This window comes from Zalophus californianus, chromosome 10 (assembly GCF_009762305.2).
Source record: "Zalophus californianus isolate mZalCal1 chromosome 10, mZalCal1.pri.v2, whole genome shotgun sequence".
In the NCBI taxonomy this organism is placed as follows: Eukaryota; Metazoa; Chordata; class Mammalia; order Carnivora; family Otariidae; genus Zalophus; species Zalophus californianus.
Window position 1 is genome coordinate 71,150,699 of NC_045604.1, and position 17,943 is coordinate 71,168,641.

Sequence of the window (17,943 nt, forward strand, 5' to 3'; positions counted from 1 at the left end):
CCAGGCCGGCCTGCAGACTTGGGGGACCCCCTCAAACCCACTCAGGGCCCACTGCGCCCATGACCTTGGCGTATAGCACCAGCAAAAGCAAAAACCCCAGACCCGCACTCGATTCCAAAAGAATGAAGGGCGCGAGGCTCAAGCTTTTATAGAAACTGCCCTTCCACTGCGATTGGGCCATCCTGACGGAAGTACCCGCTCCCCTTTCCCGGACCCGACCCGCGAAGCTTCTCCTTTTCGCAACGGGCCATCGAACGTCACCCTGAGCGACAGCGGCACATAACCAATCAGACTCCGACCTGCAACATAGAGTGATTCTAAAGCTGCCAATCCCGCCCCGCGACGTCGAAGCCACCGGAAGTCGTAGTTTCTGAGGAGCCGCGCGTGAGGCAGCTGGCCGGGCATTGAGAGTCCAAGAACTACAAGTCCCGGCGGGCGTAGCGCATGAGCGCTTCCGGCTCGCGCTTCCTGTCCCTTTCCCGGCCGGCGGCCGCGGGGGCACGATGAAGCGGGAGGGTGGCGCTGCCGCTCTCGGGCGGCCGCGGGCGGGTGAGTGTCCGCGCGGCGCGCCCGGCCCGAGGCTCGCCCCTCGGGGCCGCTTGGTGGGCGCGTCGGGGTCCGCGGAGGGATCGGGCCTGGGGGGCGGGGCTGACGCGGGCCGGGGTCTCCGCGTCTGTCCATCACTCGCTCGGTCGCTCCATTCTCCCCTTCCTTATTCATTTCTCCTTCCTGCGTGCATGGAGCGCCGCCGGGGACCCAGTTCTCGTGGGCTCTTCCTCTCCTGCAGCTTTTCTCAACCCCGCCGCTATTGACAATTCTCGCCGAGCATTCTCTACTGTGCTTTGGTGGACGTTGAGCTGCATCCTTGGTCTCCACCCACTAGATACCAGTAACCTCCCCCACCCCCTTCGTGACAACCCAAAATGCCTCCAGACATTCCCAAACGTCTCCTGGGGGACAAAATCCTGCCCTCCCCCCGCTTCCCCCCCCCTCCCCCCCGGTTGAGAGCCGGTGATCCAGAGCAGGGAGCGATTGACAGTACACACAAAATCCTGAGGAGTTGTGATGGGTGCTATGAAACAGGACGCTGAGAAGGAGTGCTGGGCGCTCCTGAGTGGCTTGGTGAGGGGGGAGGTGCCTCCAGCAAGCAGCCTGTCTTGGGAAGTTGCTGGAAGAGCATGCCTGGCAGAGGGAGCAAGATGTGCAAAGGCCCCGCGGGAGAAATGGCTTGGGGTGCCAGTGAGGGCTGGCAGAGGGGTGAGGCAAGTCCGGGAGGCCAGCCCAGGGTGCAGGGTGGCAGAAATTGTACACAGGAGAGCCAGCATCAGATTGAAGCCTAGTGAAGAGCCCCTGGTTATGTGTGGAGGAAGGACTGGGGTTCAGTGAGGAAGCAGGAGAGAGTGAGGAGGCTGGCCTGTGTGTAGAGGAGAGTGAGTGGGAGATGAGGCTCTGGTTGTCTTGAACCAGGCCGGGGCATTCAGCTGGGGCTGAGTCTGCACTTGTGCTGGATCTAACCCTGCTTTGGCAGGACAGGGGTAGAAAGGAAGGCCAGAGATTCCACCCTACTTTACTGCCTCCCTTTCTTAGAGCTCTGGGCTGCCCAGACCGAGTGTCCACCCTTCTCCCCATCCCACAGACCCCTCCCCATGCACACACAGTGCTCCTCTCCTGGGGGCTGCCCACCCCCTGGCCTTTGCCAAGCATGGGGCCTCTCTCTTCCTCATTCCTTCTCTTTGGGCCTCTCCCTTCCCACACCCCTTCCCTGAAGGCCTGTGTAGCAGACACTACCTGTCGTAAATCTCTACTTGAGCTGCTCTGGGCATTCCCCTTTCTCCATGGAATCCCCAGTCCCTGTGGCTTATGGTTCCTACAAGGTATCGCTGCACTATTCCCTGGAAGCCAGAACGTCTGTCTCAGGAGAAGCAGGGGTATGGGCAGCCTGGATGAGGGAGGTAACCGGCTGAGAAGGAGGGGTCCCTGTGGAGTAACCCGTGCTGTGGCTGTGTGTCACAGTATTTCTGGAAATGAATGGAACAGATCAGGGTCTGAAGTGTTGACTTAGCTGGGACAAGAACCCACAGAAAAGTGCCTTTGGCAGGTTGAATAGGGCTCACTAGTACTCCCGAGCCTCTGTCTGCCTCTCCTCCTGGGCCCTGCAGCTTCTCCGGGTCAGACTCAACGTTTGGCCGTCCGCAAGAGCCCTCTCTCCATCCAGCATGGGGACTGGCCTGCAGTGGGTGTGAACCTGGCCGCAGGATCAGGAACGCACAGTTTGGGAAATGGGAGAGGTGTGGCTGAAGGGCCTGCACTGGCTGGGTGGCCTCAGGCAGCCTGGGCGCTGTGGTTTGGCTGCACCCCCCCACCCCCCCGGCTCGGCTTGATCTGGGGCTGGCTTCAGTGCATGGTGGGCTCCTCGATTTGCCAGCAGAACAGAGGAAGTGAGAGGAACGGGGCTTTGGTTGACCCCAGTGTGGCCTCTTGCAGGCTGTGGGTGCTGGGATAGCTTCTCAGCTCCATTTTCCGATCTCAGAGACGGCCTGCTACCAGTAGAGCCTTGATTCTTGCCTCGAGAGCCATCTCTCACAGTTCCTGTCAGATGGGGGCATGTCCGCTCCCTTTCACGGGTGAGAAATCGAAGGTCCAGGAGGTTGAGAAGCTTGTCCAAATTCGCACAGCTGTTATGCGGCAGAGGCGGGATTTGAACTCAGGTCTGAGTCCAGCACTCATGGCCTTGACCGTTATGCTGTTCCATCTCCATAAAGGACACTTGGAGGGGTCAGCGTAAGCATATATATGAAGGGCCAGCATGTGTCTAGCCTTGGGAAGTGTCAGCAGGACATAACTTGCTCCTGAACCTGAGTCCCCACTGGCCTGACCTTCCTGTTGTTGGGTGGGCACTTAGGACTTCACCCGGCCCTCTGGCTGGCTTATGCAGGAGGAACCCTGGTAGAGGGGCCTGCCAACCCCTCCACTTCCAACAGATGCCCCCCAGCGTCCTCTGTGCTCTGCTCTGGCCCTTCAGCAGAAGGCATTCGGTTGCTCCCTGGAGGAGCATGGAGTCAGGTGGGGCAGATGAAGGGGGAAATGGGCCCTGGGGGCTGGTGCTAATGTCACTAGCAGACCTGGTACTTGGCTGCCCCCTGGTACTTGGCTGGAAGTCCAGCTGGGGGGGTGGACCAACCCCAAGAGCACCCAGGCAGAAGGAATGGGGGTGCCGCAGCACCGGCTGTAAGGGCATGGGGTGGACAGTGGCATGGGCTGGTGCATGTCCAGGCCAGGCTCTGGCCTGTGACTTTGTATACACTCCCCAGCTTCTGTAGGGAAGCCAGAAAGAGGAAGGCAGGGAGACAGAAACCACATGGGGCATGATGAGAAACAGCCAGGGCAGACTGGAGCTGTAGCCTGGGCCTGAGGCACTGCCACCTGGTTCTCGGGCAGAGGCCCAGGACCTGTCCCCGCAAGCTTAGATTTATGGGTGGGGGGCGGCCCAGGGCAGGGCCAGGGGAATGTAGCTGGTTATAGGGGCCACTTTTACCTGTCCACACCCTCCCTCCAACTCAGGGTCTGGCCCAACTCTGGCAGCAGTGGCACAGATGGGAAGCATGTCCCAGGCTGTCTGGTGAAAGGTAACAGTGGCCCCTGCAGCCAGGTGCTGAGATAGGAGGACAAATACCTTTCCCCAGAATGCTCTCTCCCTGCTCTGGATCTGCCCAGCCCCTTCCTCCAGGAAGCTCTCCAGGAGTCATAGAGAGGAGCGTCCCCTAGGCTGAGTCTGCAGCTCATACGTGGCCATCCACTGTACGGGAGAGAAAGCTAGGAAATGAGTCTGGCCCCAAGGGGCAGGTGGGGAGGCAAAGGCATTCCCCTTGCTGAATGGAGGTTAAAGCCAGGCTGGTGGAGCAGGAGGGATGCTCTCCCTCCAGCAGAGGGGCCTGTGGGTGCTGGACCTGGATAGGCAAGGTGAGAGGCTAGCTGGGAGGTGTAAGGACACAGAGCCCTGGGAGAGGAGGCCACAGCAGGTGTCCAGTCCAGCAACCTTGAGGCCACTGTGGATTAGGACTGTGGGTACAGAGACAAGGATGGCGGGTGAGGGCAGAGGCCCAGGCTGCGTGCTGGGAGGGAAGGGAGGCCGAGCAGGCCTCAAACCAGGGTCTACTGAGGTGCTGAGGGGATCCCTGACATCATACCCTGCCTGTTTGGGATGGAAAAGACATACTAAGGGGACATCAGGGAGCAGCTGGAGGAAGTGTATGGGGCTTTGATAATGGCAACCGGCTTGTTTCTATAGGATTTGGTAGCTCAGCTTCGGCTTGGCCAGGGGGCCCTGGGCAGGGGCTCACCCAGGGGCTGGGTGGTCCGTGGGTGATATGAGGGGCTGGGCCTGGAGCTCTGGCTGTAGTCCAGCCGGCCACCCACGGCTCTGTGCCAGGCAGGGCTGAGGTCTCCTGAGCCACCAGTGCTCCCCCCTGGAGCAGTCACCACCAGATGTGTGGCCTGATGGGGTTCTCAGGGCACGCCTACCCCCTCTCTGGCTCCACACTTGCTTTTCAGGAGACCCCACCACGCCCACTCCCTGGGGCGCTGGAGGAGCCGCCTCAAGGCGGGGCTTGGCCCTAGTGGGACCTGTTTCCGGCCACCCCACTACCCCGATTCCAGCATTTACAGCGTGCACTGCCCACTCCACTGGCTGCGAGCCGCACGGACCAAACTGGGGGGCCTGGGTCCCACATTCCCAAGGGTGAGGGCTTAGCAGATGCTATTGGCCTCCGTCCAGGGGATGGGCTGGGGAGGGGTTCCCCAGAGAGCTGGCCTGCCCTCTGGTGCAAGCTGCCCAGAGAAGGGGGCTGGGGGGGGGGCTTTCCCAAAGAGGAGCTGGGGGTAAAGTCCAGGGGCTGGGGCATGATAGGTGGATCTCTCGTTCTTCCCTGGGCAATGAGTGTACCCCAGGGCCCCAGAAGTCCTTTGGACATGGACGTGGGTGGACAGAGATCCCTGGGCCTTGACCCTAGGCTCAAGCAAGGGGTTGCAGGGGGGCTGCTTCTGCACTGACCCTGAGCGCCCTTGGGCACCACTCCCCCACCAGCCTTACCTGAGGCAGGCAGACCCATCTCCACCAGGACCTGTGGTCTTCAGTCTTTAAGAGAGAGAATCCACACGTCCCGTGGGCTCTGCTGAGCCACCTGGAACAGGCAGGGTGGGGACTTGGCTGGGAAGGGGGGGGAAGGGGGGGGGAGGGGAAGGGGGGGAGCGGAGCTGTGGGGATGTCCTATCTCGCCCTCCTCCCACCCCAGCTGTGCCTGGCAGGCTGAGCCCACAGCGTTTCCCAGTCTGGGAGAGTCCAGTTGTCTAGTTGACACCTCCCTGGTCCGCCAGGGGTGGTGGAGTGGTGAGGAGGCCTACCGCCTCGGGGGCTGGGGCACACCCCCCAGCACAGCTGGGCCCGGCCAGGGGGGTGAGGAGCTGTGCTGTTGTGTTTCCGGGGTTTGGGCCTGCAGAGCTGAAGGATGCCAGAGAAGACTCTTGCAAAATGCAGCCCCTAGGGAGCGGGGCTGAAGGCTCGATGCATCTTGCTCAATTCCACGATGCTTAGGGTAGGATCTGATCCTTGTGTTCAGGGGCACACATTTAGGGGGGGCGGTGGCCTGCAGCCCGCGTCCCCCCCTCCCCCCCCCCGCCCCCAGCTCCCTGGCTGGGGCCGCATGCCACCCCATGTAAACGGGGAAGCACTTCCCTCCCTCCTTCCTTTGCTCAGCTTTGCTCTCTGGCTAGGCCAGGCCTGTGTGTCTGCAGCCAGGGCCGCTATTGGCCGTCAGGGGACTTTCCAGCCGATTTGCATGTTGCCCTGCTAGTCCTGCGTGCCTTTCTGTTTACTTCACTTCGGAGGGAGGGAGAGCCAGACGCCCGCTCTCTCAGACTGCAGCAACACGCACACAGGCCCCACGGGGCCTGGCGGGCTGGCCGCGGCCCCGGGGGGAGTCCCTGTTGGGGTCCCGGCTGCCTGGAGCCAGCAGCGGGCCTCTGGGCCTTGGGAGCTTGCAGCAGAGGGAGCAGATGGATTGTAAAATCCAGGTCAGTGTGGGCCAGCCACCCCCGCGTGACCCACCCCCACCCTTCTCCCAGCACGCACAGTGGTGCTGAGGCTGGAGCCAACCTTGGGCTTCCTGAGAGCTGAGTCCTAGAGCTCCTCCGTTCGAGCTGTCTGGACCTCACCCTGGCCAGGGTGGCCTTCATCTGAGCAGGGTGGTCCCCAAGATTTCCTGCTTAGCATGGAGACAGCAGCGGGGCTGGAGGTGGGGCTCCTGGACACACCGTATTCATATCTCTGTCCAAGGGCCTGATACTGGCCACTCCCAGGAGCCCCTGCCTCACCCCCCCAAGAGGAAAAGCCACTGGACAGCCTGGTCTGGGACACACAGCCAAGTCCCTTGAGTCACAGCAGGGGTGGGTGGGCAGGAGGGGGAGGCTTTGGCCGACCTCTTGGGTCCCCCTATTTAGCCGGACCCATAGGGCACTCTGAGCACGAGGGGGCCGTACTTTGTGGCCATGCCAGCTCAGGAGCTGAGAGCCACCCCATGGAGGCCTGAGGCCAGAAGACCGGGAGAATGGCATTGCAGGTGACATTTGAAGGAGCAGGTGGACGAGAGAGGAGATGGGGGTGTGTGTGTGACAGCTCAGGAGCACAGTGTGGGGACACAAGGCTTGAGAGCCAGCCTCCTCCCTGTGGACCTGCAGGTTGGCTTGGAGGACCACTGAGTAGCTCTGGTGTGTGTGTGAGGCAGACGTGGCCAGTTGTGCCAGGTCACGGGGGCCAATGGAGAAGGTGCTGGAGCCAGCCGCGTGCTGTACACGTACCGGGTAGGGGCAGAGCGCGTCTCTTGCCTACTCCCAGGGGGTGGGAGGCTCAGCAGCCCTTACACCGGGAGCGCTTCTCAGCTCAGCGGGGCCCTCAAACTGCAGGGTGGGCCCCGGCCTGCCACGCCCCCTCCCGCCCCAGAGGAGCAGGACCAGGGGCCTCCTCAGGAGTTGCTGACACTGGTTCTGATGGCTGGGCTGGGCGGCGGCTGATGAGCCCGTGGTGTGGCATCCAGGGGGCTGCTCAGGGGTCTTCCAGGGTAGAGAGCTCATGCGTGCCAGGTGGCAGCAATTCTGGGTATGTGGCTTCCTCCTCGGGGGGAGCCTGGCTCCAAGCTGGGGCCTTGTGGCTATAGCTGACTCAGGGCCATAGCAGGAGACCCTGACCCTGGGAGGGCCCCTGGGAAGGTGGGCGCTGCCCTGGCAATGGAGCAGCTCACCCCAGGCTATCCGTGATCTGGTCAGCTGGCTGGTGCCTTCTAATAGCCAGCGCTCCTGGGGCCCAGCCAGGCCCCTCTCTGGGTGTATGGGGGGCGGTTCTTGGAGGCTCAGGATGATTCCCACTGTGCCTTCTCCCTGCCACCTCAGCCCGCGAGTCCCGAGCCAACAGCTGGGGAGTGAGAGGGTGTCCCCTGTTTCCAGAGTAGGTGACCTGCACAAGGTCAGAAGTCAGGGCTCTCATCTCCTCCCGCTGCCTGAAAATGGCTTTAGCTGTGTGATGAGCCTCTGAGTGTTAGGCCCCAGGTGTGTCTCTGACCGGTTCTCTGGGGCGTGGCCAGTGTCCTTCCATCTTGCAGACTGGGGCTGTCCAGGGCCCGACTGCACCTACCCTGGCAGGAGGCGGGCATACAGCTTGATCCCATCCTGTGTGCCACACCATGGCCCAGCCTTGGCCCCCAGAACACTTGCCCTCAGACCCAGAGGATCACAGAGCACCATGGGGGCTCTCCACCCCTGGGGTGGAGTTGGTGGCTTTTCTAGAAGGCTAGGCCTTGAAGGAAGGTAAAGCCGAGTGCCCGCTGCACCCAGGGCCTCCTCCCTCCCTTGAGGGCCTGTGCACACCTGGGACGGGAGGGAGGGGAAGGGACTTTGCCCCTGTCAGCCTCCCTGCCACCACAGTGTGCCCGTCATGGACTAGCCAGAGCAGGCCACCTGACAGGGGCCAGGGCCACCATCTTTAAAGCCATCCTTTGTACTCCCCCGCAGGAGATGCGGCCCGAGGACCCTAGATGCCTCTCTAGAGCATGAGCTCGGGCAAGAACGCCCGCTACAACCGCTTCTCCGGGGGGCCTACCAACCTTCCCACCCCAGACGTCGCAGCTGGGGTAAGGAGGGCCTTATGGGTGTGGGCCCCCTGGTGGAGGGCCCCCTCGGCGGAGCTTCCAGCGTAGTCCTCTCCTCACCTGGAGGGCCTGCGGGAGGGCTGTGCCGTGTATATTGGTGGTGTGTCCCTGGGTACGCACGCATGCATGTGGGCACGTTGGCAGGAGAGCGTGTCCGTGCGTGCTCCCATGTGTGTCCTCACCCTCTCCGGGGGTCAGTGCCAAGTTTCGTGCGTTCTCTCTCCAGACCAGAATGGAAACGACCTTTGGGCCTGCCTTTTCGGCCGTCACCACCATCACGAAAGGTGAGCCTGCAAGCCCTGGGCCAGCCTGGGCTCGGCAGAATCTGGGCGCCCCCCCCTTCATGCCAGGGTCTGCGGGGCACTTCCTGGTGGGGCGGGAGTGGGGCGCTGGTGTTGGGGAGTGGGCGGGATTCCCACTCCCTGCTCCTCTTCCACCCTGCCACCACCCCCCCCGCCCCTCCTCAGGGCCTTGCCCCTTCCCACTCTGGGGAGGGCTGCCCTGACTTCCCGGCACCCCCACCCGTCCTTCCCCTTGTTCTCGTGAGCCCTGGCTCATCCCCACCCCGGGCTCCTAGCAGGGCCCGAAAGGCCGGGACTGGGGAGCACATGGGGCACGGTGGGTGATGAGAAGTACTCACGGGGTCCTTTCTCCAGCCGGGTCCCGCTGCTGGGCCGTGTGTTTGCGGAGGGCCTCAGGAGCTAGCCAGAGAGGGCACCCAAGAGGCTGTGGCCCCTCTCGTCAGGGCGGGGGGCTCGGGTCGGAGTGTGCGCTTCTGCTGTTCGGTTTGCTGTTCCTCGCTGTGTGGCTAGTTTCTCAGCTTCCCCAGGGCTCCCTCCAGTGGGGTGGCACGCATGCTCACACTGGGGGACCCAGCCCAGCGCTCTGAAAGAGCCCTTTTTTCTTCTTACACGTTCTCTTCTGAGGAAAAGAACATGAACGGTCCCCGTTCATCCCAGCACCCAGGGCGCCCTCCTGAACGCCTCTGCCCCCATCAGGAGCTGTGAGCTCCCTGTCCTGGTTCCCCCAGCGTCCCGGTCGGGCGCGACGGCAGTCTGTCCCACTCTCGCCCCACCTGCCACCCACTCCGTGGCGGGGATGGGTCAGAGCTGGGCGTGAACAATTGCCTCACCTGGCCCCTCACGTTACAGATAGAGAAACAGAGGCCCAATCCCAGGGCAGCTGCTCAAAGCCTGAATTATGAACCCAATCTTCGGGGCTGCTAGTGACGTCAGGGTTTGGTTGGGGCCTGAGGCTACCGCCTGCAGGGCCTGTGAGGGAGGTTCTCTGGCTCCCACATGGACCCCTGACCAACACCTGTGGAGGAGGCTGAGAAGGCCCGAGGCTGGTTCCAGGTCTGGCCACGGGAGCAGGTGGAAGATGGGTGGACCCAAACAGTGGGCTGTCTCCCAGTCCCCACCACATACCAGCCAAGGGGCCTCAGGCCTCTCTGTCCCTCCGTTTCCTCCTGTGTAAGGCCGTCAGAGCGCCCCCCTCCCCTGCCCCAGGCAGGGTTTCCTTGAGGGCCAAGAAGACGAGCTCCAAGCAAGCCGCCTCCAGTATAATCACTCAGGTGTCGGCCTCATGCCTCCACCGGGCACAGGGAAGAGCCCTCCATCCTCCCTTCAGCCTGCCTGGGGACTGCAACTGTTGGGGGCTGCTCCCTTCCTGGGCCACTAGGGCTCTAGCTGGGGGCTCGGGCCAGCTCACGCTCCTGCCCTTGCCCTGCTCAGGTCCCTGCTGGCGGCACGGGCTTCCCAGCTGCCCATGAGCCCAGCCCCGGCCCAGTGGCCCTCAGATCAAGAAGAAGGCTGTGGGAGTGGGTGGGAGCAAGGAAACCTGGAGAGGACTAACCCCATGTCAGGCCCAGCCCCTGCTGGGCCCATCTGCCCAGGGGGCCCACCTTCCGCCATGATGGGCCAGGCATGCCCCCATGGCCCACACTCATGGCGTCCCAACCCTCTTCTCTTGGCAGCTGATGGGACCAGCACATACAAACAGCACCGCAGGACGCCGTCCTCCTCCAGCACCCTCGCCTACTCACCGCGGGATGAGGAGGACAGCATGGTAGGTCTGTGCCGTGACCATCTCTCCCCACAGCCTCCTGCCATGTCCTCCTTCCCGAGGCCCAGGTCCCAGGAGTAGCTGAAGCGGGAGGCTCAGCTGCGAGGCATGCCCCGAGCTAAGGTCTGCAGGGTGTAGTGGGCTGGGGAGGCTGAGGGCTGGTGTGTCTGGACACCCTAAGGCCTCAGCACCCATGGCTGGACTGCATGGGAGAGGTGGCTAGAGAGGGCAGCTGGGCTTGGGGGTGCAGGGCCCACAAGCTGGAGCCATGGGACCCAGAGAAGTTTCGGTCATGCGGGGAACGAGATCAGAGTTGCGTTTTTAATGCTGCCTCTGCTGTTGAGTAGAGGATGAGTGGGTGGGCTGCCGGGTGGAGGTAGGAGGCCTGAGCAGGTGACTGGAGGGTGGGTGGCCCGAGCCGGGCACGAGAAGCCTGTGGGAGAGCCAGAGAGCTTCCTGCCTCAGGCACTGCAGAGTGAGGAAGGGGGTCGTGGCAGCGTCGGGGCTGGCCGTCAGTGCCCAGGCCGTGTGGCCAGGGTTACTGTGGCTGTTCTCTGCCTGTCGGGGCCCTGGGCCAGGGGCTGGCTCGGGCCCTCCTGCCACTCGCCTTTCCCGTGCTTTCTGCTTTCCCTCCACGAGATCCGGCCAGCGTGTGCCTGGCTGACTCCAGCTGGTTCTCCTGCCCTCCCAGTCCCGCAGGACCCAAGTCTTCACATGCTGGGCTGCCGGGCCTTGGTTTCCTATTTAACACGAAGAAACATGGGGTTTTTAGTTATTTAAACATTTTAGCTATTTTAGTTACTTAGTTAACTAAAGGCCGCACTAGGCCTTCTTGAAGCAGGGAGCAGATACGTTGCGCCCCGCTCCCTCTGGCTGCACCTGCCTCAGTCTCAATGACCTCTGACGCCCATGGCTGGGGGGAGGGGATTTTTTCCCCCAGCCTCGCACAGAGGTTGGGACAGGGGCGGCTGGGCCCATGGGCTGTGTGTGGAGGCAGGAGGCTTCTGGGTGCGAGAGGAGGAGCATGAGGAGCAGTGGCTCTTACAGCATCTCCATTGGGGATTCTAGGTCAAGAAGCGAGGGGGGAACAGCACCCCCACCCGGGGCCCCACCCAGATCCTCCCCCTCAGCGGCTCAGGCAGAGGCAGGGCCCCATGGCCCTCCCTCCTGCTCTCAGCATCTCGGCCAGGGTTCAGTGGGGCGTCCCTGCCTTCCCCGGGAGCCTCTTCGGCCCAGCCCAGCATCCCCGTCCAGGGAAGCCTGATGGGCAGCCAAGCCCCAGGGGACTCGGAGCCCTGAAGCCTCCGCCAGCCGTCCCTTCCTCTAGCCGTCCGGGCGTTGAGGCCGGCCCAGGACTGGCTGATGGAGGCGCCCCGTGTGCAGCCCACACTCCCTCACGGGAAGCAGGAAGCAGGCCAGGCGAGCGTGTCCTCCTGGAATTGAATAGCAGGAAGTCTCTCCATTTACACAAAGAAAGTTGGCAGATGTGCGCGGGTGGCCCAGCAACAGGGCCGGGACCGCTGGGCAGGCTGGGGCCTGGGCACCGCACCGGCTCCCAGGGCACACGCGGTGGCCTTGTGGGGCAAGGGAGCGCCCGCTAGGGCTGGGGGGGGGCCCTGCCCTCCCCCCTGGCTGACGGGCTGCCTGCCCCCGTTCACCGCAGCCCCCCATCAGCACGCCACGCCGCTCCGACTCGGCCATCTCCGTCCGCTCCTTGCACTCGGAGTCCAGCATGTCCCTGCGCTCCACGTTCTCGCTGCCTGAGGAGGAGGAGGAACCGGTAGGTGTGTCCGCCACGGCAGGGTGGCCCCCCAGTGACACGGCGGCTGCGGCGGCACCTTCCCCCTGGGCCTGGTGGGAGGGGGTGATGCGGCCTAGTCCCCCAGGCATGCTCTTTCCACATCTCGGCCCACGGGCTCCCCAGCACCGGCTTTGGGAAGTGAGGGAAGAGCCCATGGGGGGTCCCCGGTCCCCATCGCAGGTGGACAGGATGCGCCGACGGCCCAGGCCCCTCAAGCTCAGGTCCAGCCCCAGGCCTCAGCAGGCCCTTCTTGGGCCCCACCGCAGCTGAGGTTCCTTCCCCGCCTGCGTCTGTGCCCCCAGGCCCCACTCTCAGCCTGCCCTGCCCGGTTCTAGGAGCCGCTGGTATTTGCCGAGCAGCCCTCGGTGAAGCTGTGTTGTCAGCTTTGCTGCAGTGTGTTCAAGGACCCCGTGATCACCACGTGTGGGGTAAGGCCGCCCCGGGCCACCCTGCCCGGCCCTTCCGACCTGTGCACCCTCACGGGGCCAGGCGGGCTGCCGGCCCCTTTGGTGCAGAGCCTTGGCCCTGCAGGGGACACGGGTTGGGGGGGTGCAATTCCGTGGCCATGCTGCAAGCCCACCCATTGTCTCCACAGCACACGTTTTGTCGAAGATGTGCCCTAAAGTCAGGTAAGGCCCTCCCAGACCCAGGCCTGGCCACCTCATTACCCAGCTTGTGGGGGGTCCCTCCAGGGAGGTCCTAGCCCATGCCCAGCACCGATGGTGCCCCTGGTACGTGCTGGCTTCTCTCTAGTCTTGCCCCAGCAGCAGCCCCGGGTGTGTGCAGGCTGGGCTCCACACCTTGATGGGCAGAGCCGTGAGACCCACAGCTCAGGGGCCCCGGGGCTCTGCAGCTGCTGTCTCTGGCAAGAGCTGCCCTCGCTGTCACGGCTGCCCACCTCACTGTCCCAGGCCTTGGCGCCTGGGCCCAGGGCTGGTTCCTCTCCGTGCTCTGTTCCCAGCTCCCTCCACCCCATCCCAGACTCCTAAGTCAGCTGAGAGGCTCCATCACCTCCTACACCCAGTGGTCACTCTTGGTGGCCCAGCTGTGCACCCCTCCTGTTTCAGGCACCTCAGCGGGGCAGGTAGATGGGGGGATCCACCCAGGGGGATCCACCGAGCATGTTCCAAGCCTGCCACACCAGGACTCAGTCTCCCACCCCAGCACAGCCCGGCCACAACGCTTTGAGCAGAGTTGCCAGGGCGGGGGGGTCGCCAGGTGGACCGTGGGGTCAGCATGTCCTCCCCTGCAGAGAAGTGCCCTGTGGACCACGCCAAGCTGACGGTGGTGGTGAACAACATTGCGGTGGCCGAGCAGATCGGGGAGCTCTTCATCCACTGCAGGCATGGCTGCCGGGCGGCAGGGGGTGGGAAGCCCCCCGTCTTTGAGGTGGACCCCCGAGGGTGCCCCTTCACCATCAAGCTTAGTGCTCGCAAGTAAGTGCCCCCCTCGTCCCCCACTCCTCATCCCCCAGGGGCACTGAGACCCGGTGCCTCTGGGGACTCAGCCCGCAGTGCCCTGCCCCCCCAAGGGACCACGAGAGCAGCTGTGACTACAGGCCTGTACGATGTCCTAACAACCCCAGCTGCCCGCCTCTCCTCAAGATGAACCTGGAGGCCCACCTGAAGGAGTGCGAGCACATCAAGTGTCCCCACTCCAAGTACGGGTGAGTGGGCGGGGGCGGGCGTGCGGGGGCTGCCCCGGGCCGGTGGTGGGCAGGCAGGAGGGCGGGGGCGGTGGCGGCTGGGCTGGCATTCACAGTCCCTCCTTCAGCAAACCTCTGTTGAGATCCGCTTGTGTGCTGAGCGCTGGGGACACAGCCAGGGTCCCCAGGGAGACGGACCCTAGCGGGAGCCACACCACCAGCTGTGTAATACAAACTGAGGTACAGGTGCCGCGAAGGAGAGACCTGAGCCCTCCAGGAGTGCAGAGGGCTCGGAGCGGTTGGGGAGCCGGGGGGTCAGGGACGGTGGGCCCTGAGGACTCATGCATGTGTGCGTGTGAACCAAGGAGCAGTGTGGGGGCCAACACGGGTGGAGGGGAGAGCCAAGGTGTGGCGGGCCCGAGAAGAAGCGGGACTGGGAGGCTGGCAACGGCTGTGGGAGAGCCCTTGAGCTTTGAGCAGGAGCAAAGTGACGAGATTTCCTTATAAAGCGGCCTGCTAGATGCTAAGCGGTGGCAGGACGGATGGGCGGGCCGCAGGCGTGGGGAGGATCGTGGCAGAAAAGTGGGACTCGAGAGAGATCCCGGGGCTAGCGGGGCTGGGGAAAGGGCCCTGCCAGGCAAGGAGATGAGCAGGTGGGCAGGGCGACTGTCCTGTCCCTCCAGGTGCACCTTCATCGGGAACCAGGACACCTATGAGACGCACCTGGAGACGTGCCGCTTTGAGGGCCTGAAGGAGTTCCTGCAGCAGACAGACGACCGCTTCCACGAGATGCACGTGGCGCTGGCCCAGAAGGACCAGGAGATCGCCTTCCTGCGCTCCATGCTGGGCAAGCTCTCAGAGAAGATTGACCAGCTGGAGAAGAGCCTGGAGCTCAAGTTCGGTGAGGGCATGCCCCAGAGAGGCAGGGTTGCAGCCCCTCTTCCTGGTCCCTGACGCCGTCTTCCTGGCCACTCAGATGTCCTAGACGAAAACCAGAGCAAGCTCAGCGAGGACCTCATGGAGTTCCGGAGGGATGCATCCATGTTGAACGTGAGCAGCAGATGGGGGCCAAGTGCAGGGGGCGGGGCGGGCGGAGGGGGGCACAGGACTGCCCCTCAGCTTGGGCCCCTGCAGGAGGCTTGGCCGCACTCGGAGTTAGGGGTCTGCCGGGGAAGGCTGCTGCTGCACCTGTGCTGTCCCGGCCCAGCCCGGTCTGGGGGCGGGGGGCCCGGAGCCACACCCAGCGGGCCCTCTGCTCTTGGCCTTGGCAGGATGAGCTGTCCCACATCAACGCGCGGCTGAACATGGGCATCCTAGGATGTGAGTACGGGCCTGCTGCTGCCCCCACCACTGCCCCTAAGTGCCGCCAGGCCCTCACCAGTTCCCCCTGTGTCCGCAGCCTACGACCCGCAGCAGATCTTCAAGTGCAAAGGAACCTTCGTGGGTCACCAGGGCCCAGTCTGGTGTCTCTGTGTCTACTCCATGGGGGACCTGCTCTTCAGCGGCTCCTCTGACAAGACCATCAAGGTGAGTGGGGTCTTGCCTCGGGGGTGGGCACGCCTGCCAACCTCTGCCAGCCCTGGCCTGCCTGCAGGTGGCTCACCTTCCAGCCCCACTCCCACCCTGCTGCCCCGGCATTGGGCTGGCCCTGCGGGGACCCACGCAGCCCTGGTCTCTGCAGGTGTGGGACACGTGCACCACCTACAAGTGTCAGAAGACGTTGGAGGGCCATGACGGCATCGTGCTGGCTCTGTGCATCCAAGGGTGAGTGTGCACACGTGCGCCTCCCTGGCCACGGTGCCCACGCTGGGCCAGGCATAGGAGATCCCGTGGGCCAGGGGCTCGAGCCTGTGCGGCCACGTGTGTCCTCAGATGGCCGTGTGTGCCTGTCATGTGGGGCACCCTCACCCTCGAGCAGGGCTGGATGGCTAGGTGGAGGCACACGGGCCCTCCTGCTCTGAAGATGTACGTTCTCGACGTGTAGCCACGGCCCTGGGGTGCCTCGGGCACCTCGCTGGCCTGTAGCCAGAGCCCTGGGCACAGCTCAGGGAGAGGACCACTGAGTCGCCGGTCCCGCTACTCCCTCACCCCCAGGGTAGCCCCTTCTAGACCTTCCCTCCTGTCTCATGTCATGAGGCTTTACTTCGTGGGCGTGAGCGTGAGAGACGGAGAGACAGACGCTCGTTCCCAGGAAGCAGCGGCTGACGGCCAACAGCGCTGAAGAGGGTCATTACCTCCTGGCTCACTGTCGGACGCTTGCCAGGCAGGGGGTGGGGGCTGGACTTCCAATCCCAAGGTTCTCTCGCCGGGACAGGAACGCCGAGGGCTCAAGGGGGCAGAGGTGGCCCTGGCGCCGGCCTGAGCTGCCGGGTCCTCTGGCTGCTGACCCTCGGCCCGGCCCGGCCCAGCGGCATCTGCCGCCCTGACCCCGTGGCCCCGCCCCCCAGGTGCAAGCTGTACAGCGGCTCGGCGGACTGCACCATCATCGTGAGTGGGGCTGCAGCGGGCACGCGGGCTCTGGGCACCCCGGGCGTGCCGCCCTGCTGGGGCCTGAGGCTTTCTGTCCTCCTTCCTGCCAGGTGTGGGACATCCAGAACCTGCAGAAGGTGAACACAATCCGGGCCCATGACAACCCGGTGTGCACGCTGGTCTCCTCACACAACATGCTCTTCAGCGGCTCCCTGAAGGCCATCAAGGTCAGGCATGGCACTGTGTGTACACGGGGCAGGGGGGCATCAAGGTGCCGGCTACGTGCCCCCAAGCCCATGCTCATGGCCATCCCCACAGGTCTGGGACATCGTGGGCACTGAACTGAAGCTGAAGAAGGAGCTCACAGGTCTCAACCACTGGGTCCGGGCCCTGGTGGCCGCCCAGAGCTACCTGTACAGCGGCTCCTACCAGACAATCAAGGTAGGCCCGGGGCGGGGGGTTCCTGTGGGGAGACCCCTCCGTCACCACCCAGGCCTGCTCCAGGGGTACCCCGCCTCCACTGCCCCCTCACTGCTGGGGCAGAGAGACCCTCACACGCTTCCTAAGGGGACGGGTGGGCTGCTCACAATGTCCAAAGCCTCCGAGGCCCTGGGGGTGAGGTGCCCGGCCTGGGACCAAGTGGCCTGAGCTTGTCCGTAGATCTGGGACATCCGGACCCTCGACTGCATCCATGTCCTGCAGACATCTGGCGGCAGCGTCTACTCTATTGCTGTGACGAATCACCACATCGTCTGTGGCACCTATGAGAACCTCATCCACGTAAGGCGGGCGACTAGGGCCGGGCCTCCCTCTGGGCCCCTGTCCCTCCCCCATCTGTGGCTCTGACCTGCCTGGGCCACTCCGTCAGGTGTGGGACATCGAGTCCAAGGAGCAGGTGCGGACCCTAACGGGCCATGTTGGCACCGTGTATGCCCTGGCAGTCATCTCAACGCCAGACCAGACCAAAGTCTTCAGCGCGTCCTATGACCGGTCTCTCAGGGTGTGTGCTGGCCTAGCGCCGGTGGGAGGCTGCGGGCGGGCGGCTGGTCTGGCTGGGCGCTTACACTCCGTGTGCCCCCAGGTCTGGAGTATGGACAACATGATCTGCACGCAGACGCTGCTGCGTCACCAGGGCAGTGTGACTGCGCTGGCTGTGTCCCGGGGCCGGCTCTTCTCAGGCGCTGTGGACAGCACTGTGAAGGTCAGGCCTTCCCGGGGGGGCTGTGCACCTGCAGCAGGGGGCAGGGGCGGAGGAGCTAGAGGCCCTGGGCAGGGGGCACTGGAGGGCAAGTGTGCATGGCAGGTGGTGGTAAGGCAGTGTGGCTAAAGGGGCACCTGAAACAGAGCCCTTCCTCTGCAGGTTTGGACATGCTAACAGAGTGCAGGCCCGTCTTGGCTTCCTCTGCGGCCTCCCAGGCCGGTCCCAACCAGGCTGGCCATAGGAGGGGTCTGGGGGGTGGTCCCTGCCTGCCCTGTGGGGACAGGCAGACAGGCTCACCTGGCCAGGCAGTGCCCTCCCCGCCCGGCGAGCCTCCTTCTGCTTGGCCTTGTGATCGTCGTTGCCAGGACAGTGCCCAGCCCCTCTCTCTGGGTGCCAGGTACGATGCTCGCCCGGCCCACCCTCCATCCCCACCCCAGATGGGACTGTGGGCCTTTTTACTCACCTTTTCTACTGTTTTTAGACTGTATATAGATTTGATTACTTCCTGATTGAAATAAAAGCTGCACAGACTGTGGCTGTGAGTGGGGACAGTCCTTGGGTTGTCGGA

At 63.9% G+C, this 17,943-nt stretch overlaps 1 protein-coding gene across 4 annotated transcripts; it reads left to right on the forward strand.

The window, feature by feature from the left end:
- Positions 1-429: 429 nt before the first annotated feature.
- TRAF7 (TNF receptor associated factor 7) lies at positions 430-17,910 on the forward strand. 4 transcript variants are annotated; one of them, XM_027611276.2, is made up of 23 exons: positions 494-549; positions 5,496-5,591; positions 5,770-6,069; positions 8,059-8,177; positions 8,422-8,479; positions 10,171-10,262; positions 11,923-12,039; positions 12,396-12,488; positions 12,656-12,689; positions 13,313-13,496; positions 13,592-13,726; positions 14,389-14,606; positions 14,682-14,755; positions 14,977-15,025; positions 15,105-15,232; positions 15,387-15,469; positions 16,153-16,192; positions 16,285-16,401; positions 16,493-16,615; positions 16,835-16,954; positions 17,043-17,174; positions 17,256-17,375; positions 17,535-17,910. In XM_027611276.2, exons 4-23 carry the CDS (start codon positions 8,097-8,099, stop codon positions 17,547-17,549), a joined length of 2,013 nt encoding a protein of 670 aa, XP_027467077.1. In that variant the 5' UTR covers positions 494-549; positions 5,496-5,591; positions 5,770-6,069; positions 8,059-8,096; the 3' UTR covers positions 17,550-17,910. The 4 variants fall into 4 exon arrangements, with proteins under 4 accessions (XP_027467076.1, XP_027467079.1, XP_027467077.1 ...); XM_027611277.2 differs by lacking the exon at positions 5,496-5,591 and having other exon boundaries at positions 495-549; XM_027611275.2 differs by lacking the exons at positions 5,496-5,591; positions 5,770-6,069 and having other exon boundaries at positions 430-549.
- Positions 17,911-17,943: the final 33 nt, after the last annotated feature.

Excerpts from the sequence above, each read along its gene's own strand:
- TRAF7 (XM_027611275.2), top strand. The coding sequence starts at position 8,097 with ATGAGCTCGGGCAAGAACGCCCGCTACAACCGCTTCTCCGGGGGGCCT. Across the intron at positions 12,489-12,655 it reads CCGTGATCACCACGTGTGGG|CACACGTTTTGTCGAAGATG; the intron begins GTAAGGCCGCCC and ends TTGTCTCCACAG. Across the intron at positions 15,026-15,104 it reads GAACATGGGCATCCTAGGAT|CCTACGACCCGCAGCAGATC; the intron begins GTGAGTACGGGC and ends CTGTGTCCGCAG.